This window comes from Erythrolamprus reginae, chromosome 1 (genome assembly GCF_031021105.1).
Source record: "Erythrolamprus reginae isolate rEryReg1 chromosome 1, rEryReg1.hap1, whole genome shotgun sequence".
NCBI classification, from domain to species: Eukaryota; Metazoa; Chordata; class Lepidosauria; order Squamata; family Dipsadidae; genus Erythrolamprus; species Erythrolamprus reginae.
Window position 1 is genome coordinate 262,492,214 of NC_091950.1, and position 22,315 is coordinate 262,514,528.

Here is a 22,315-nt window from a genome sequence, read left to right on the forward strand (position 1 = left end):
TCTGATCTTGGCTTGCGGCCTAGAAGGCTGAAAGACTTGGGGGAGGCATGGGTTTTATTATCTCCAGTGTTGTTTTTGCCAGCAAGAATCCTGTTTTATTGCCTGGCCTTCGTGAAACCTCTGTGAAGCTTCATCGTGTTCCTGTCTGTAAGAACAGTTTTTGTTACCTGTGTTTGCTTTCCAGTATATAAACTGCCTTTGCTTTTTACCAGTGTGTCTGGATACTCTTTTTGGTTGGTGTTGGCGTCTGGGGGGACCCAGACAGAACACTTATGGGAAATACTCATGTGGATCGAGAACAGTGCAAATGTTTGTTACTACATATAACAATATAAGATGGTTTGGTTCTTCTTTTATTCATCATGATTTATTAGCTTAAATATAAGAAACACAAACAGCAATTTAAACCATATCCAAAAGAATAACATTTACATGCTTAAAACCAGTACATATATGAAAACATTCTTTTGTTCAGAAGAAATACAGAAATACCCTTGGCAAAAATAATTTAAGGTTGTATTTTGAATTAGTAATGAAACCAATATTAAATACACAATATATTAAATGCAGCACCTCCCATGTAGCTCATTCCAATTAGTCCTATGCTTTGTTGATTATAGAAAGAGCCTCAGTGGCACAGTGGTTAGAGTGCAGTATTGCAAGCTACTTCTGCTGATCACCAGCTGCCAGCAGTTTGGCAGATCAAATCTTAGTAGGTTCAAGACTGACTCAGCTTTCCATCCTTGCAAGGTTGGTAAAACGAGGAACTAGATTTTGGGGGCAATATGCTTACTCTCTGTAAACTGCTTAGAGAGGGCTGTAAAGTACTGCTAAATGTCTAAATGCTATTGCTATTCAAATTTATGAAAAATATTAATTTTTGAATTTATTTTCTAAAAAAGCTTGAAAAATATGGCAGAGTGATCCTATAAAACAAGCCTGATCCACTTAAATAGAAGAGCCCTTATAGATCTCAGTAGCAACTTTATTTCCTCTGTCAACAGCAGCATGAAACAGAACAGGGGAATCCCAGGAATCCAACAGTGTTTCTATATCCTTGTCCAATCCAATCTCTAGCTTTTAGAATGGAAAACTGAATTTAGGAGACATATAGTATGAGACTTTCCGTAAAATATAGGGAGGGTAGGTAAATATGAAAAGAGTGCTGTAACGGATCTTTCTTACAGAAGCCCACATTGAACTGAATCAAAAAACGTATAAAATGATCAGTCTTATGTTTACTTAAGAAAAGGTTACCAATCAAAAGTATAAGGCCATTTTTAAGTAAATAGTTTAGTTCAGTGTTACATAATTAGCAGGAAAAATGCCAGTCCTGCCATGTAAACTTCCTTCCCACCAATCAAATTGGGAATCTGTTTTTGTTGTGACCTTGATTTTGTCTCCAAGGTTAAAAGTCAAATCTCCTGGCTGCTGTCCTTGAAAGGGATATATGGCTGTCACAATTGTAGGACTGGACTTGGAATTTTCTGGGGGGGAAAAAGAAAGTAAGTTAGCTTTGTACAAATTCAGCTGTGTCATATTTTACTAGGAACAGCCAATTTCACAGTTCAGAAACCTAATAGTTTTAAAAACTATTTTAAATACTTAAATTTATTGAATCTATTTGGATTTGTACGATTGTTTATATTTTTGTTGTGAGCCGCCCCGAGTTCGCGGAGAGGGGCGGCATACAAATCTAAATAATAAATAAATAAATAAATAAATAAATAAATAAATAAGATGCCTATGTAAACATCTGAGGAGCTACCTAGAACAGCAAGAAATAAAGAAATTCTTAGTCAAGTTATCAAATTCGTCTTCCTTAACTTTAGTTTCTTAAAAGACGAAATGCTTTTGAAATGGTGCAAAACAGCCAAATTGGCCAAGTTAATCTTTTTGTTGTTGTTGTTTCTTTTTCATTCTAACACAAAATTGACAAATTATTACTTCTTTAAACTAGATTAATTTTAAGAAAGTGATTGACTGGATTGCAAAGGCCCTAAATCTTGAGAAAAATATGTTCTCCACACAACTAAAAACACATTTTGAAAATATATTGAACTAGTTACTTGCTTCTGCATAAGCAGGCAAGATTATGCAGAACAAGTTTGCTTAATCATTATGTACACTAAGTTCTTTCAAGTATAAAGCTTTCCCAAGATGGTGCTACAATGCTACCTTTAACAAAAAAAAAAATCTAAGTAATCAAGTCATGCTGATCCATTAATCTGTAACTTCTAAATCAAATATGTTGACTTTATGAGTTGTGTTATTAGTATTGCTACATTAGAATAGGAAAAAATAGTACAGAAACAGGTACACAAAAGCTGAAAGAAGTCTCCTCGGGTCAATTTCTTGAGGTAAGCTTGAAATTTGCTAGAGATCATTTTATGTGTATGTTGTGAGTGCTCTTCATCCAACTCTGGTAATGATAGATTCTGAGGAGGATGAGCCAGGCCCAGCTTGGTATATCCTAGGCCAGTGGTGTTGCTAGCTGATGTAGAGAGTGAGGAAGAAATAGACCTGGATGAACCTGAAGGACCACCAGAGGTTGCAGATATGCCAATAACAGTAGAGTCTAACTTAGAGGAGGAGGAGGAAGAAGATCTGGAGCCTTTGCTAGATGCCCGCTTTAGAAGATTAAGAAAAAGACAAGAATACTTGTATGGAAAAAAGGAAGTACAGTTGTACCTCCGCTTAAGAACTTAATTCGTTCTGTGACCAGGTGCTTAAGTAGAAACGTTCTTAAGTAGAAGCAAATGTTCTCATAGGAATCAATGTAAAAGCAAATAATGCATGCAAAACCATTAGGAAGAAATAAAAGCTTGGAATTTGGGTGAGAGGAGGAGGAGGAGGAGGAAGAAGAGGAGGAGGACAGTCACTGCCGAAGGGAGAAGGTGAGGTGAGGGGAAACAAAAAAATCCAAAATTCTTTTAAGGCTTAAAAAGAAAAGAAAAGAGGGACTCTGAGGCGGTGAGGAGGAGCATGCGCCTCCCATACACCCGGCACGAGGCTGCCTCCCATACACTATGCCAGAGAGAAAAACCCAGGCGGTCGAGAAGGAGGAACCTCCTGCTCCTTTGACCGAAAGGCGGCGGATGTTGCTGCTACCTGCTTCCTCTTCCTTCCCATGCTGAAGGGCTCCCCTCTCCTCTCGCTCGTTCGCTTTGTAGCCAGCACCTTTCCTTCACTGTGGTGACTCCTCGGTTTGGCTGAAGCCAAGTTGATCTGGCCGGGGCGAAGTGTCCCCTTTTGCCTTTCTGTGCTCAGACGCTCTGGGAGGCAACCTCGCAACAGGTGCAGCGGGAGGGAGTCACCACAGTGAAGTGGTTTATTCCCACTCCAAGCACTCAGAGAAAGGAAAACACTCCGTTCGCTCTGGGCTGCCAAAGCCTCCTTAAGCACCACTGAAAGGTTCCTCTGGCAGCCCAAAAAAGCCCGAGATGGCCGGGATTAAAGGGGGAATGGCAGGAAACTGGCTGGGCCTTCATGCCTGTCTCAAATTTCCTGGGAAATTTTTCCGGGCTTGGGTTCTTAAGTAGAAAATGGTTCTTAAGTAGAGGCAATCTAGAAAAGTTCTTAAGTTCTTAAACAAACTACCAGGGTAGTTTGTTAACTCCAGGGAATTGCTGACCACTTCCTATAGGTATTTAAGGGTAGAGTATGTGTAACTCAGGGTAGAGTTACAACGTTTTGCAATGGAATTGGATGATGTTTGATGTCTCAGTCAGGTTACGCTAGACAACTGTTATTTTCCTGCTAAAATCCTTGGAGAAAAAGTGCCCTGTCTGCTGAGATGCTGGGAAGCTATAAAACTGCTTAGGTCCAGGATAGTGTACAGCTTTGATTACTGAACCTGATTCAGATATGTTGTTGCTCTCATCTCAGTGATTTCAGAGGAAGCAAGATCATAATTAACCTATCCCAGAGAGACCTAATTAATCTAGACAGAACTTCCAGCTAATTAATTTTTTTTGAACTGCATACAGCACCCTTTACAGGCTCAAATTCGTAAATGAGGCATGCCTATATTTTACTATCTGCATATTTTGCAAAATAATCAGAAAACATTTGTTATTTATCTTTGATCATGATAGCAAATGTTGGTGTGCTGTCAGATTTTGGCAGTAATGTTTGCTCTCCATTTTATGTATGTGTTTCTCAACCTTGGTGACTTTATGATGTATGGATGTCAAATCCCAGAATCCCCCAGCCAGCTAGTTGCAGTCCATACATTTTAAAGTTGCTGACATTGAGAAATACGATATTACAACATTATCCAGGCAAGGTCCAACATCATCTGGCACATTCTCTTACATGGTTTTTAAGCCCACTTCTACTAAGAGGTGACTTATAATAAACCAAGTATATTGACAAAGTCTAAGGCCACATTTCTCTTCTCTACATTCTCATGAAACGTATGTTGGGAAAGTTTTAAATGGCTATCCAGAATGACCTGACTCTTCTTGTGAGTATTAATTTGATTTAAATACAAAAATGCCATGTTTCTTTTTTTGCTGTTGGTACTGGAAAATACTTGCAGCTACTGCAGTAATATTGTATTGTAACAACATCACTAAAAAGGCACTAAAAGTTGCTAACCCAATCTTGTGTAGCTTCTTCTCTGGCAATATTGCACTGATAACCAGAGCATACAAAATATTTGCCAGACCAATTCTCGAATACAGTTCACCTGTTTGGAACTGCATATCGGACATTAATACAATTGAGAGAGTTCAGAAATATTTCACAAGAAGAGTTCTTCACGCCTCTGCTCACAACAGAATTTCTTTTGCCACCAGACATGAAATTTTGGGCTTAAATAGCTCAGAGCTATGTTGCCTTTGATCTGATTGAAACGTAGTTCACAAAACATATACCAAAATGTCCTTCCTGTGAATGACTACTTCACCTTTAACCACAACAACAAATGAGCACATAATAGATTCAAACTCAATGTAAACTGCTCGAAACTCGACTGCAGAAAATACGACTTCAGCAACAGTGATCAATGCTTGGAATGCACTACCTGACTGTGGTTTCTTCCCCAAACCCCAAAAACTTTAACCTTAGACTATCTACAGTTGACCTCACCCCATTCCTAAGAGGTTTGTAAGGGGTATGCATAAGCACCCCATTGTGCCTACTGTCCCTGTCCTACTGTCCTATTGCCTAATTTACCGTCCCTGTCCTACTGCCTAATTTACTTTCTTTTGTTTATGTCTATACCTTACCTACTATCTTCTGCATGTGTTGACAATTATTTTTTATTAATTAGATTTCTATGCCGTCCTTCTTAAAGTGACTTTATTTATAAATAAATAATATAAAAATAAATAAAAATATATATCTACTGTAATCTTCAATCATGCTTTTATCAGTTTAATCTTAGTAGAATGTTTGGATCATATCCCAGGGGATAATTATGTTGCAAAAGGAAACCAAAGACAGAACATTTCCCATATTTCCAAATTCACTTGTGACAAGTTAATATCTATCTGCTAAAATAGGCATAAAAGTCATTTTGTGGCAATGAAAGAATAATTATATATGAAATAGATTTTCATAACAAAGACAATGAACAGTATTATTTTTTTTTTAAAAGCCAAAATATCATCTAATATTCTAAATGCTAATTTTACAATAGGGCAAAGGAAAAAATCACAATGAGCACATGCATATATATCTACAGCAGGGTTTGCCCGAACCGGTAGTGATCCATTGGTGATGTCACAATTATGTCACCAACCTGATTTGGTCGGTGCCAGTCCATGGGTGCTGCCATCTTTTTATTACTATTATTAATTTATTTTTTTCTGTCTGAGCATGCGCAGAAGCCAAGTTCCGGCACTGGACATGAAGTCACCATCTTTTGGGGGGGCTTTTCCCTCCCAGCTTTTTGTTACTGCTGATGTGCACCCGCCCACATGGTGCACCCACACACCACAGGAGGGAGCGAACTGGTAGTGAGCTAAGTTGAAAACCCACCCCTAATCTACAGCAATTTGTAGCTATTACTTTGATTCTTTATTTTATTACTGCTCTCTCTTGGAGAGACCCATGTAGAGCAATCAACAGCCACTTATCTGGTTTTGATTATTAAAACACATATTATTAATAATTGCTGCAGTGCATTACTTTTAGTGTCTAAGCCTGGACAGGCAACTTCATTAAATACAACAAACAAGAGAGTCCATGCTACATTAAATACAACAAACAAGAGAGTCCATGCTACATTAAATACAACAAACAAGAGAGTCCATGCTACATTAAATACAACAAACAAGAGAGTCCATGCTATCCCCTTATATAGAGTGCTGGTGAGACCACATTTTGAATACTGTGTTCAGTTCTGGAGACCTCGCCTACAAAAAGATATTGACAAAATTGAACGGGTCCAAAGACGGGCTACAAGAATGGTGGAAGGTCTTAAGCATAAAACGTATCAGGAAAGACTTAATGAACTCAATCTGTATAGTCTGGAGCAGTGATTTTCAACCTTTTTTGAGCCGCGGCACATTTTTTACATTTGCGAAACCCTGGGGCACACCGGGGGGGGGGGGGAGGGGGGCGCGGCTAAAAAAAGTTTGGACAAAAAAATTCTCTCTCTCTCTCTTCCACCCCTTCACTCTATTTCTTTCTCCCTCCTTCTTTCCCTTCCTTCCTTCCTTTCTTTCTCTTTCTCTCCATTCCTCTTTCTTTCTCTTCCTTCTTCTCTTTTTTGCTCTTTCTCTCTCCCTCCCTACCTCCCTCTATGTCTTTCTCTCTCTCTCCTTCCCTCCCTCTCTTTCTCTCTCTCTTGCTCTCTCTCTCTTTCTCTTTCTTTCTCTTGTTTTCTCTCTCTCTTGCTTTCTTTCTCTCTCTCTTGTTCTCTTTCTCTCTCTTGCTTTCTTTCTCTCTCTCTCTTGCTTTCTTTCTCTCTGGGCTTCGCGGCACACCTGACCATGTCTCGCGGCACACTAGTGTGCCACGGCACACTGGTTGAAAAACACTGGTCTGGAGGACAGAAGGAAAAGGGGGGACATGATCGAAACATTTAAATATGTTAAAGGGTTAAATAAGGTTCAGGAGAGAAGTGTTTTTAATAGGAAAGTGAACACAAGAACAAGGGGACACAATCTGAAGTTAGTTGGGGGAAAGATCAAAAGCAACATGAGGAAATATTATTTCACTGAAAGAGTAGTAGATCCTTGGAACAAACTTCCAGCAGACGTGGTTGGTAAATCCACAGTAACTGAATTTAAACATGCCTGGGATAAACATATATCCATCCTAAGATAAAACACAGGAAATAGTATAAGGGCAGACTAGATGGACCATGAGGTCTTTTTCTGCCGTCAGTCTTCTATGTTTCTATGTTTCTATTTTGTAAAATATGCAAGATGCTTGTATTCGGACAAGATTCCTGAAGACAAAATAAGAAGCAATGGTAATAAATCTCCACTTGTTTATAAATGAATGAGACATATTCATATTCAAACAATGAAATTTTAAGAGAAGATATGCAAATCATATGTTTAATTCTCTTCCAAATTCTCTTGCAAAATCCTTTATTTCAAATATTTCCACTCTAGGTCTCAAGTACTACCCTTGTTGACTTCATGTAATGCTGGGAAAGATTCCCATCTGAAGTTCTGGAAAAACATTGTTGGTCAATAGAGACAAAGTTGAACCAACTAGTTTTAACCAGGTATAATACAACAACTTATGTCCCACTTCCGATATTAGTGCCGAAATAGAAATAAATAAGGCAGATACATAAACAACAGATGAGGCTGCCTCCAACAACTACAAGCTGTGTGAAGTTTAGTAATATTTAAGATAGCTTTCCAAACTAATGGCTTCAGATTTTCATTTTCAAGCAGGTAGAAAGGTTATCTTAAAGGCTTGCGTATCAGCCTTTGGGTACTTCTACAAAAAAATCAATGGATCCATGTTGCTCATGCAACTGGCATTTACACATACATAAATTTTTCTATATCTCTACTGTTTAAGTATTGTAACCTTTATTACTTGCCTCAGAATTCAAGCTACTGCGCTCCTGGATGGAGAAGAGTTTTAAAGTTTTAGTGATATTTTCAATGTTTGGCTGAAAGACCATTACACAGTGTAAGAATTTATTTTTTTGGCAAAAGCAGCAGAAGTACCAAGTTAAGAATGCCAGAAAAATACATGTTTCTAGTGCGTGCCTATTATTCAGTTATTTTAACACAATGGCATTGGCCCAAAATACACAAAAAACAAAGAGCTCAATTTTTTAGTCCTAGCATGCACTGACCTCAGTTGCTATGTGCCTTTACAATCAGCTGGCTCAGCAGGAGAATGGCTTTTTTACGATTTTTAAAAAAATCTTTGCTATACTGCAACTTTATTTTTTGTCATTTTAAGAAAGTACATGCCAAAAAAGAGGCTTCGTTTAAAACGATTGCAGAATCGATCACAGCAATGTTTATTGTAGCTGAGCCGTTACAAAGTAATCTTAGAAAGATTTCTGTGATTTCCTGTTTCAGGAACAGCATTGAGAAAATTTAGATTAGTTAAAACAGCAAGAGAGATACTATGAAATGCATGATTATTATTCTTTAAAATCAGCTGTTAAGTTCCACCAGAGAATCACAAAAATAAATTATGCTCTCATAAATCTCCTTAAAAGGGGAAAGGATTCAGTATTGCATGTCATATTTTATAAACTTAGATTATAGTTTTAGATTAGATTATATAGATTTAGATAGATTATACCTTTACTTAGGGATCTTCAGATATACATATCTATCAGTCACCTTGATCTGGCTTGCTACCCTTATAGTTTATAACTAACTATATAGGTTATGCCATTAAAAGTATTACAAATATATTGGAACCCAGTTTATGAACATCAGTTCTCATTATCCCAAAACAGTTCAACACAGCAGCCCCCAATCCTTTGGCCCCCAGAGACCAGTTCCATGGAGAGAGGTTTTTCTGTGGACTGGAGGAGTGGTGGTTTTGCATCCTGCCTGCATTCAACGGATGCGGCTTCACTTGTTTGCACGGCCCGGGAACCGGAGGTTGGGGAGCCCTGGTTTAACCGAAATATTTTACCTGCTTCAAAGAGACATACACAGTCTGTTCTTATGAGAGGCAAACATTATTATTTAAGTACCTTTTTCAATGATATTACAAAAGCTCTTACTCAAGGATGCAGTTAAATATAACTATTAAGGCAAAGTCTTGCCTCCTTTGTGCTGCTAGATGTGTTAGAACTGTAGTTCTATAGTACTACCAGAAGTAGTATTTGATTTTGTATAAAAATCTCTCTGAAGATTTTAATCTCTCTTTCCCCCTCCCCCCCCATAGATATGATATTCATAAAACATGATATGCAAGATAGTGTAATGTTCCTTCTTTCTGAGAAAAAACCTCATTGTGCTCAATAGGGCATGTTTCCTTCATCCTCACTAAGTTTGTAACCTGTTTCTGTTTTTATATTACAACTGTAATGTGGAAGCCACCTTCCTATAAGCCTATCCTGTACAAACTGTGTCCACACTTAGAATTCACAATGTATACTCAGCTATTTGGTCTGAAAAGGGCAAAATATTGCTAATTCCTATGAACTAATGTCAGGATATTATGCGCAACAGTCTGTGAGAACATATTTATTTATTTTATTATTTATTAATTAATTTGACTTGTATGCCGCCCCTCTCCATGAATGTATACTGTATATTATACCTTATATACTGTATATTATACCATACCAGGGTGGATTAAATCAAGTCGATTGAAATCATGACTGAAATCATGATTTAAATCACTAGTAAAAAGGCTTGATTTAAATCAACTCGATTTAAATCATAATTTTTAAAGAGCAACTGTCCCACAGGGGCTCCCACTCTAACTCGCTGTTGACTCACCAACAGTTTCATTCACTTTAATGGGATGGCTGTTGATGCAGCAGTGACATAACAAGGTGAGGAACATGGCAGACAGCAGATGAGTGGATGCTACGCTGCCATGATGGATGTGAAATGACAGGTGCTTTTTAATATTACTGTATTTTTCAGAATATTAGATGCACAGGAATATAAGACGCACCTTAGCTTAGGGGGAGGAAAATAAAGAAAAAAGGCTTCTGCCTCCCAGCAATCTGCCAAACAGCAAACAGCAGAGATGATATGCACTGTTTGCTGTGTATTTCTGTGCATGTGTGCCTGATAGAAATAGCAAAGAATTGGAGAAATGTACATTATATATTAATGCTAGAAACTTTTCTTAAATGTAATCACACGAAGTCCTATCGATTAGGGTTGGGCGAATCCAACGAAGTTCGGGTTCGACGAACTTACCCGAATTTGGCGGTGGAGTTCGGGTAAGTTTGCCGAACCCAAACACTTCTGGAAATAAAGCCATGAGCCAGGAAGAAGTCTCTGTGTCGTCAAAGCTCCGCCCCTGGAATCCCATCGTGAGATTCCCCACCTCCTTTTGCTTGCAGAGCCGCTGCGGCGTCCTTTTCCATAAAAATAAAAATTTTTATGACACGGAGACTTCTTCCTGGCCGGCCGAAATAAAGCCATGCACCAGGAAGAAGTCTCCGTATTGTCAAAGCTCCGCCCACAGAATCCCATTGTGGCATTCCCCACCTCCTTTTGTGCCTCCCTCCCAGCCTCCCGAATGGCCGACAGCTCCCCGGTGTTCGCCTTCCTCTGCCGCCACCGGCTCCCGGCTCCTTCTCCTCTTCTCAGCAGATGACAGCCAGGCGGTAGCGCTTCGCGGTGTTCGGCACGAATGCCGAACTCGAAATCGAACTCTTAATAAAGTTGGGGTTGGGCATGCCGAACACCGCAAAGTTCAATACGAACCCGAACTGTGCAAGTTCGGTTAGCCCAACACTACTATCGATTATAAACAGATCTACTCCAAATATGACTAAATCAGGGTTTAAGTCAGCTGCTTTATTTTAATACTAAACAGGACACTGTTACATTTCAGACTATATTTGTACAGAACTGTTAAAATTGGCTTTCTGGAAGTATATATTATTCTCTGCTATTTAAAAGAAAATACAATAGCACTGGGCTTCTTCAGATCAAGCATTCATTTTAAAAAAAACTTCTTCATTTTTTAAAGTTGTCTAGAACAATAATAAAGCAGTCTTTTCAAAATAAGTCTAATAATTTGAACATTCTACAGACATTTATAGTTATTGACTTACCTCCTTGCATCTAGATTCAACAACTGATTAGCAGAAGAAAATAAAATTCTGCCTCTGCCCCTTCCTTCCATTTTGCTTCCTTGCTGCTCTAGTTTCACTTTCATTTTAGCTGGCTTGCCTCACTCAACTGATGGTCGGGGAGCTGATAATAAGATGCTTGGCTTAACAGGCTCTGTGTTTTTTGCTGCAAGGAGGTAAATTGCTGAGAGGCAGAGGCTAAAGGGTGGGGGTGGCTGGGTAGGTGGAACTACATTGGGTATGTAAGACGCACCCATGTTTTCACCCTCTTTTTGGAGGTAAAATGGTGTGTCTTATAGTCTGAAAAATACAGTATACTTCTAAGCTGCTTAGAAGGTTTTACTTTAATTATAACTGCATTTCTCTTGAATCATACAGTTTGTAGTCTACATAGATTTGCAAAACAATGGGATAAAGGAATATTCCTGAACTTTGCTTTATGATTTATCTCATGGTTACTATGAAATTGTTTGAACGCATCAATGCAGTGCATGTTATCTCAGCTTTCAGAGCGTGGATTCATTGTATGACTTTACCAAAATGTAAATATTGTAGAATATACAGTCTCATGCTACATAACTAAGCTCCCTTTCATGCTGAATAAACTAAATTGTTAATGTATCTTAGATAGAAAACTATCTTTAGATATATTTTTTTTACTCCAAAGCATTTTATTAAAATAAATTTGATTTTTTTAAAAAGTTTTAAATTTTAAAAATCTGATTTTTTTAATCATCAGTTTTTATCCACCCTGTACTATACCATAAAAATCAATACTTGGATCAACATACTCCAGAAATTATGTAGGACTAAATGGAGACCATCCTCAGAGGGTTGGTCTTCTCTGCAGCAGAATACTGTGCCCCTGTATGGCTTAACAGCTGCCATATTAGTAAACTAGACGCCCCACTCAATGAAACTATGAAGATTATAACTGGATGTATTAAAACCATTCCGCTTGGTGGTTTACTTGGTGGCTTACTGTTCTGAGCACTGCCAGCTTTACGAAGGCAAGTTGCACTAGTCAGAGAATACAGAAAAAAATATGAATAACTCACTCCTACTGGTGCATGGCAACCTTATTAGCAGGAAGACTCAAATCCAGGAAGTCACTGGATTTGCACATCATCTGCCCAACAACTTTAACATCAATTCCCAATAGAAAGTCAATGCTCAGTGATAGGAAGACATAAATGACCCCACAAAAAAAGCTTTGAACTACCATGTCAGCAATGGACAAACGTGAATAGGATTCACACCTCACATGGTGTCTTCTGGGACTCTTTCTATAAATGGGGCATAATATCTACCCCTCAGTGTGACTACGGGGTGTCATGTCAAACTACTGACCACATCATTACTGGCTGTAAGTCGAGGGCGTACGTTGATCCTGAATTAAATTTAAACAATGCTGAGCTTTATTGGTTAGATGGTTTGGTTTGCACATAGATCTTATTGACATTTATATTTTATTGGGTTCTACTAATCTAGTTGAATTTGTATTGATAGTACATATATGGTCTACGGAGAGGGGCGGCACACAAATCTAATAAATAAATAAATAAAATATATGATATGCTACATGCTAAATAAATAAACAAACAAACAAACAAACAAACAAACAAACAAACAAACCATTTGAGATGATTACCACTTCTGTATAGAACGGATATGTTGATCTCTGATTCCAGGTGAGATAAATAAAGAGCTAGTATTTGCTCATCACCTTATACATATATCCTAATACATATATTAGGATGCCTAGACATACATATATAGAGAGAGATATACACTATAGCAGTGATGGCGAACCTATGGCACGGGTGCCAGAGATGGCACACAGAGCCATATCTGGTGGCACACGAGCCATTGTCCTAGCTCAGCTCCAACATGCGTGTGTGTGCTGGCCAGATGATTTTTTGCTCGCACAGAGGCTCTGGGAGGGTGTTTTTTGTTTCCAGAGAGCCTCTGGGGGGGATGGGGGAGGGAGTTTTTACCATCCTCCGACACCAGGGAAACCTTTGGAGGCTTGGGAGGGCGAAACATGAGCCTACTGGGCCCAACATAATTTGGAAATAAGTCATTTCTGGCCTCCAGAATGCCTCTGGGGGGTGGGGGAAGCTGTTTTCGCCTTCCCCAGACATTGAAATATGGGTGTGGGCACTCTCGCTCGCATGCATGATAGCACGCGTGCACACTCTTTTGGCACCCAAAGGGGAAAAAAAGGTTTGCCATCATTCCACTATAGTGTACAGAGTGTATTATGTACTATATGCATACCAAGCTTCTGGAAAACAACTAAGGAGCCCCACTTACTATCAGTATTGTCTTTGGATAATGAACCTGTTTAATGGAAAATTATGTCCCTTTATATGTGCCAGGTTTTAAACAAACAGATCCTTGCTATTTATCATATCCCGACTCTAACAAATAGCCAAACTAGAGTTATTTACATTTTAGCATAAACATGCAAGGTCTCTACAAGTGGTTCAAAGGACACTGAAGTTAAAGAACAAAATCAATTTTATAAGCTTCTATAGAAAATAAACTACTGTAGTTCATAAGGCAATTCTTTGCTTTCTCTGAGTAAAGGAAAAGCCACCATTAACTGACTGAATAATATCTAATAGGAAATGTTTATATCCAAGTCCCTGGCTGCAAAGACAGACATACCTCATTTTATTATGCTTTTCTTTATTGTGTTTCACAGATATTGTAAGTTTTCTTTACAAGACAATCCACGAGCAAAAAGATTATGACTTGCCAAAGGCTCAGATTTAGCATTTTTAAACAACAAAGTATTTTTAATTAAGATATAGTCATTGTGGGGTTTTAGACATGATTATTGCACACTTAAGAGATACAGTGTATTGCAAATATAAATTTTATATGCAATGTGAAACAAAAAAAAATCTTGTGTCGCTATTTATTTTATTGCAGTGAACTGGAACTGAACTTGTAGTATCTCCAAAGTATGCCTTAGATAAAATGTTAGGACTCTACCAAGTCCTATTTTTCTCCTTTATCAGGAGCAAAATAATTTTTTTCAGCACTTATAAAAGGCTGACAATTTTTACTATTCTGTTTAGTGTTTATGTTAGCTGTTGCTATCCTGACAGCAACAGAGTGGGAGAACCCAGGCATAAAATCACTTGGTTGAACTGGGCAACTATATAAATTAAATAAACAACATGCAATATATTGAAATTTCTCACTTGGAAAGGAAATTTGTGAAAGTTTACTGAACTAGCAATTAGCCAGTTAACAAGTGGGGGAAATTCTATAGTCCTATTCTATTCTGTTCCATTATTATTTCCCCATTCCATTTCTCCCCCGTCTGTCTGTCTTTCTCTCTCTCTCACACACACACATACTCCTTTAACTCTGTTACTTTAAGCTTCTTTTAGCCAGGTACCACATCCTGAGAATCAAATTCTTATGGAGCAGAGGAGAAAATAATAGAGTAATGAGAAAAAATGCTAGGACAAGAGATGTTGGATATGGTGCTTCAACCTAAATATAGTTTGTATGCTCCAGGATTGGACGACTTTGGCCAAAAAAGATTGCCAAGCAAGTTTTCTAGAATCAGGATAAATAAGAATATGTAAAATGAGAATTTGTTTCTTCCTAATTACTTTTGGGAGGGGGGGGGGGAGGAGGCGAAGAATGGAGGAATGATAGGCAAAAAGTAGAAGGAGAATATAAACTCTATAGATTTCTATTTATTTATGCTTACCTATGACCATAAGATTTGATTTGCTCTCTACCTTCTGAAAACAGCCCTGAGCATAGTATAAAACATACCATAATGTTTTACTTACATAGAAACATTCACTTTGATTTTTCCAACCTATTTTCCACTGAGCCAATATAGAACACACATATGCACACATACACACACCAGAGGTGAAATCTACTTACCTTCCTTACTGGTTCGGAAGTGTGCATTTTTTCACCCTCTGTGCATGTGCAAAAGGCTTTGCGCATGCGCAGAGGGTTAAAAGAAAAAGAAATGGCTGACATCCTGGTGGGTGGGTGGGCAGAGCCTCATGCTGCCACTGCTATCAGTTCTCTGAACTACTGGCAGCCGCCACTACCGGTACTCCTAAACTGGGATGAACTGGTAGCATTTCACCCGACACACACACACACACACACACACACACACATATTTGTAGGTCATGCCTGTACAGTCTCTAGTCAAGCTGAAAGAATAATTAATAATAATTAATAATAATTAATAAATAATAATAATAATAATAATAATAATAATAATAATAATAATAATTTATTAGATTTGTATGATGTCCCACTCTGTGGACTCGGGACAGCTCACAACAACATAAACAGTGTACAAATCCTATTTTTAAAAAATCCAAAACAGGCATCACAACATTGCAACAGAAACTGCATCTCTTTTGTACAAGTGTTGTAAGATTCTGTGACCCTTTTGAGTTCATATATGGAAAAGTGGGCCAATATCACAGAAGCCTTCATTTACTTTTATACAAACAATTTCCCAAGTTCTATAATTCTGTCACTGACTATTATGAATTATAATACTATAAATACTTACCCATTGCAGTGTAGTTCTTGGGAAGCTCAGGATACAGTCTGTTTGATGTTCTTGGAGCTACAGAATAATTCAGAACATCACTCTGTTAGTTAACACATTATATATGAATGTTATTTCCTTTCCTATTAGAAAGCTAAAACTACTGGCCCATGCTAGTCAAGAACTACAGTATTAAGAAAACAAAGAGAGAAGACTAAATATTAGCTTATCCCAAGAAAGAATTCATAAAGCAATTAAAGAGAAAGCCCAATCTTAATAGGTGGTGATTATTTGATAGAGAACATTGTGTCTTCACAAAGCAGAAATTTAAAAAGATTATGGAAGGAAATTGAATTTTTCTTTGAAAATATGTGATATAAATAATGGAAAATTGATCAGGTTTGAAACATTTAATGTACCAAGAAGAAAATAATCTCCACTGTCTTCAACCAGATCAGCATCAGAATTTTTTTTTAAAAAAAATCTGATTTGATTCAATGTATAAAGGGCGTGTATAAGTGCACTAGCGTGCCTTCCATCCCCTTTCCTATTGTCTCTCCTATATCTACTATATCTTTTCTTCTATTCTTTCATTGATATATTTTATTCCTATATCTTCTCTTTTATTCTTCCATTGTTATATCCTCTGTAACCTTCATTGTGTTTTGGACAAAATAAATAAATAAATTTCAGTTTGTGATTTATACTTTATTTACAATGAACTTAATTACGTACTCTTAATTCCTAGTTTTGTAAATCATGTAGTTTATAATTCATAAGTAATTAATTATATACTGGAACACTGCAATCCTCATAACAGTATAGAACCTTTATTTATTTGTCTGTTACTATTTATATTTTATTCTTTTTACATGTTTTCTCTGTTTATACTCTTCTGTTTATACAAAGTCTTTAGAAAATAAAGTAGAAAACAAAGATAATAATGAAGAGGAAGAATTAGAGTGTATGTACATATTTTAACATGCTTAAGTCCCGATGGAAAGACATTACTGAAATAAGCTGATTAAAATGAAAAAATTGCAATGTATGTTCTACTAACAAATTCAAGGGTCTTCTGTTATTCTACTGTATGAATGTGGAAAAACAGTCACTACTTAAAGATTGTTTTAAACTGTTTTAAACAATCCTTGTGTTAAAGAGGTGGATTTAATTTGTCTTTGTTTAATCACAGGACAAGGAAGAACCCTGTTAAATTTGGGAGTTGCCTCATTTATAACATTTCCAGGCTCATTGCCCTGCCCCCCCCCCTTTTAAAATGGCTATGCTTTATCAAGACGTTTTTATTTATTTTTTTAACAGTGCCATGTATATTTGCATTTTTCTTTTAGTGTTATGAATGTATCTTGACTTACACTATTTGTCTAGCAGCCTTTTGAGTTGAGATAGATATAACAAGGTCTACTGGAGTTCGATTCAATAACAACATTGTGTATAATACAACACAATGTCACTTTGAACCAAGGAAACAGAAGTGAAAACATTACAATGTTCTTAAAGAATGGCAGATCAACCATAAAATGTTGTCATGAAAAATCCTTTTTGTAGCAACATATGATGTGATGTGTTCCCATAAAATTGCACTTTATAACTTTATCACTACAGTCTCAATTGCCATCATAACCTGAGGACTACTTGTGCACCAAAGTGGCTCTAGATGCCATTTACTGTCTCTATTATCTGCTAAAAGTTCTTGCATTCTTTGGTCAACCTTATCTTTGCCGTATAGTCTAAAAGTAGCCTTAGTCACAATACATCTCACTGCTTCAGACATTCACTATGCATCCATGCAGTTGAGAGTGGGACTTTTCTCCACACTTCAAACCTTCTCTCTCTATGTCCAAAAGGTTTGATCATTTTAAAAAGAACAGTCAAAGGGCAAAGGAACAGTTAAAGTCAAAGATTGAAAAAAGCGGAGCACTATAATTATTTCCCATCAGCTTCTGATTAAACGTTTCTCAGGAAAATGGAAAACCAGATAAGCGGAGCAGACAAAATATATTTCTCAGGACTCTTCTGTTTCTGAAGAAATTGTTAAGATGTTTACCAAGGATGTTGCACTACTGTAGATTTGATTTCTGTTTTCTATGTGGCACCAAGTATTTATTTCTCTGCAAAAACTGGGAATTACGGTACATATATCTTCAGCCATTATCTATCATTCAGGATGGGTTCAAAAATAGAATGCTATTCCTAGGATCTATTTGTGGTTTGTAATAATACTGAGAACAGTCTTTCTCCAAAAACCTCCAGATCATGTTTTATCAAGAGAGACCAGTGCTATCTAGAAGATTAGATTTCTTAATTAAGCTGACATTATGTGATTCGGATTAGTGGCAGGATTCAACTTTTTTTTAATCACTGGTTCTGTGTGGGTGGCTTGGTGGACGTGGTGTGACTTGGTGGGTGTAGTAGGGTAAAATTACTGCAAAATCTCCATTCCCTCCCCACCCCAGGGAAAGGTTACAACAAAATCCCCATTTCCTCCCGATCAGCTGGGACTCAGGAGGCTGAGAAGATATGGGGGCAGGGCCAGTCAGAGGTGGTATTTACCGGTTCTCCAAACTGCACAAACTTTCTGCTACCAGTTCTCCAGAACAGGTCAGAACCTGCTCAATACCACCTTCTGATTTGGATTGCTCTGTAATAGAACTTCTCCATAAATAAATGTCCGCATTTTAATATTTAGAGTTAAAAGTTATTTTTAATGTTTTATATTTTTCTTTGGGGGGAAAAAGTTTGATTTTGTTCATCTGTGAGGTAATTGGTCTATCTACCGAAAAGACAGAAAAAAGGGGCTAGACCTTTTGGGTTACCTTGCACAAAGTAGCACTACTGGGGTTGGGGGCATTTTTCAAGCAATAATGGAAATTACACATTACCTTCTGGTGGAATCTTCTGTGGTGTCCTACTTGGCTGTTGCTTTGCATAATTCTGTCAGGAAACAGCCAAAACCTTTATTATCAATATACACCATGAACAGTTTCCTCATACCTTATAAACATACTGGATTACAACTGTCATAATTTCCTAGCCGTTGGCTAAGTATGTAGGAAAATAAAGGTAATTTTTAGAATATGCACACACTTTCTATGAGTAATTATTTTAGTCTATGATTGGCCAATTTTGCATGAGTCTGACTCCAGCCTGAAAAAATATATTGTCACAGTTCATGGGTACTATATTGTTTGGCTCTTTCTCTGGGGGCCTGGATATCAAGAGTAGCTCTTCACCATTTAATGCTCACATGTCATCTATAACTCCTCAACTGAGATAACTTACACTTCATTATCCATGCACTAGTAACAGGTCTTGGAGTCCACTGCAACACATCATAATAAGGGGCTGCCTTGTTAATGAAAAACAGAGCAATCAGAGCTACTAGGTGGAATTGAACAGAGCATTGGAATATCTTTATGGTTTTCATATACAGTAGTAATGAAAACACTGGTCAGTCAAGAGTACCTGCCTTCTATTTTCACCTGTTTACCTTTTCTGGGGGATTAAATAGAATAGATCTGGATGTCTCAAAGGTGCTTTTCTTTTCTTTTTAATTGGCTTATAATATAAAATATGAAAATACAAAAGCCAAAAGGGAAAGGGGAAAGAGAAAAGTGTAGGAAAGAAGTGGGGGTGGGGGGGAAGGCGTTGACTTCCAACTCCCTCTGATTCAGTAGAATAAGACAGTAACATCAAACCTCAACTTTTTAACTTTTCCGTAATAGTATAAACTAGCCATTTCTATCACAAAAATATATTTAATCATTAAAATCCAAAATCAAAGTTTTATTTTTTTTCCACTTCAAACATAAAGGAGTTTCCAAGTAGAAACAAAAAAAATTCTTTTCTTTAATCAAAGCAGTCAATTTAACCATCTCTGCCAGCTCCATCAAACCTTTACAGCCATTTGTCCATTGTGGAAGTCAAAATGTCCTTTTCCATTTTTGTGCATAAAGTAGTCTTGTTGCTAACAACATATATAACAACAAAGTTACAAATTGTTTTTCCATTAAGCCCAAAAGGAACATTTCTGGTTTTATCTTTATATTCACTTTAAGAATTCTGCCTTTTTCAAGGGGCAACTGGACTTTCTGTTTTTCCTTGAAGACCTTTTACTTCTCACTCAAGAATTGAACGTCTTTGAGGAAAAACAAAGAAAAAAGACCCTTTGAAACAACCATGACTTGGATGGTTGTGAATCCCTATAGACAATAGAGAAGGATCTGCTTCAGACTGTATGCCAAACAATTTAAAATCTCTGCTGTCCTAGTTAAGAATGGGGTGGGGGGGATGGAAGTTAATTTAAGAAAGCCTTTTTCTTTCTTTTATATTTGCAGATATAAATCTTTAAGAGCACTTTCCAGGGCTTTTATCATGATACTGCTGGCAGGAGGTAAATTTCCTTGTCCTCGTTTAACTGAAACAATAAATGGTTTAGAGGTACAGAAAAAGATATATCATAAAAGGTAACTAAGCAGGCATGTATTAAGTTAACACAAACCTTTCTTGGTTCTTTGGGCACTGGTGCACTACTATAGCTTCTCCCTTCCTCAACTTCATATTGAAGGGTAAAAGACCCAAGGATATCATAAAGATCTTGTGCCTGAAGAGGAGGTAAAATATCACCAAACAGAATGGCGCTGGCACGAATATCTCGGCCATAGAACCTAAAAACAAACAAAGAAAAAAACCTTTATTTCTTTTATATGGCTGTCCAACTCACTCTCAGGAACTCCGGGCAGGTTACAAAGTTGGGGGACGGGAAGCAACATTTCATGTTCTTAGTAAACTGAAGTAAACACTTCATGTTCCTAGTAAACTTTCTTCGCATGCTAACTAAATATGAAACATGCAGGTTGCAATAAGTGGGAACTGGGCGGTTGCGCTGAGTGCTCAGGTTTGAGCCATGGCCTCTTTCAGGATGTTCCAATATCTGTGAATTCATGATCTACATTAGTTGGAGTCTCTCCCATAAATATACAAAGTCTTGGAAGAACGTACACAAACAAACATTTACATATGTGCCAGAAGGTACATAAAGCAAGATGCTCAGCATTTCATGTTTAAGTAACCAGGCTTTCTACAAACTATAATCCTTTAAGTAATTTCTCCCAGCTAAAAGCATTTCATGCCGCATTTTGATTACAAACTGATTTTCTGTGTAATAAACATCTCTAAAGTGATCATCCTTGTCATTTTATCAATATTCCTTTTTCATAAATACAAAGGTACTTTGAATATAGTCCAGTTCTAATCCAATTTAAAGATGCTGATGGCTGAATTTAACATTTCCTCTTGTTATTTCATATAAACCACAAGCAGCCTTTTTCAAGACATGTTTTTTTAAAAACAAAACATTTTTATTTATATTGTGGCTTTTTTCATACCACAGGATGTAAATGTTGAACTAAGCACATTGAGCTATTCATTTAAACATACTTGCTGTTGGTTTCTTTTCTTTCAATTAAGCAAGTTCCTTCCAAAGAGACTCCGGCAAATAGTCCTCGAGATTTGCAATAGGTATACACAGCAGCAGAGCTTCGTAGTGCCACATCCCCTTCTAGATTTCTAAGAAAGGTAGAAAATATTATGAATAGAATAGAACAGAACAGAATCACATCTGAATTAGATTGCTGGACAGTGACACCAATATCAATAAACTACTTCCTCGGTAGATGACAGCATCTCATCAACCTTGGCTTTCTGATCAGCAAGTGGATGGGACACCAAAAGGAAATCTCAGCTCTTCAGGCTAGATTAGGAAGTTGACAAAAACATGTAAACGAAGGCAACACAAAACCATTCTCCTAATGCTATTGTGAAATCTGCACAATCATGGCAATACATTTATCTAGACGTGAACTCAAGGAAGGCTTATTTTTCTAGTAAAATGTTAACCGAATCTTATAATTAGATATAATGGAACTAGCTAATTTGAAAATCCCTAGTTAAAGGCTGTCAAGGCACTAAAATGCGGAGTCAATAATCCTCTGCTCTTCTAGCAAACGTTAAAAGCTGAACTATTTTGGAGAAGCTTTCCTTAAGTTTACATCTGCTTTCTTGCCATCTTCTGTGTTTTTCTATGGGTTTTGATATGATTATTATTCATGCTATTATTATTGTTATTATTCAGATTGGATTGAAGCTAATGATGGCAATTTTAAAATCTCAGTGGGCGACTGAGAGACTGCAACAGGGCAGAAGCATGATTAATAAATTAAAAAAACATTTTATTTATTTATTTATTTATTTATTTATTGGATTTGTATGCCGCCCCTCTCCGGAGACTCGGGTCAGCTAACAACAGTAATAAAACAATGTACAATAATAATCTAATAAATACTAAAAATGATTAAAAAACCCATTAATATAAAAAACCAAACATACATACAGACATACCACAGATGAAATTGTAAAGGCCCAGGGGGAAAGAGCCTCTCAATTCCCCCATGCCTGGTGGCAGAGGTGGGTTTTAAGGAGCTTACGAAAGGCAAGGAGGGTGGGGGCAATTCTAATCTCTGGGGGGAGTT

General features: G+C 37.2%; 1 protein-coding gene across 1 annotated transcript in view; it reads right to left on the reverse strand.

Moving 5' to 3' along the window:
• Positions 1-337: 337 nt before the first annotated feature.
• The window catches only part of SH3YL1 (SH3 and SYLF domain containing 1), a 39,566-nt gene continuing 17,588 nt past the window's right edge, over positions 338-22,315 (reverse strand). The window contains exons 6-10 of the mRNA XM_070732922.1: positions 21,225-21,353; positions 20,287-20,452; positions 18,668-18,719; positions 15,789-15,845; positions 338-1,487 (exon numbers count right to left, since the gene is read on the reverse strand). Coding sequence (XP_070589023.1) covers positions 1,294-1,487; positions 15,789-15,845; positions 18,668-18,719; positions 20,287-20,452; positions 21,225-21,353 — 598 coding nt within the window. The 3' untranslated portion in view covers positions 338-1,293. The remainder of the gene's footprint in view (positions 1,488-15,788; positions 15,846-18,667; positions 18,720-20,286; positions 20,453-21,224; positions 21,354-22,315) is intronic.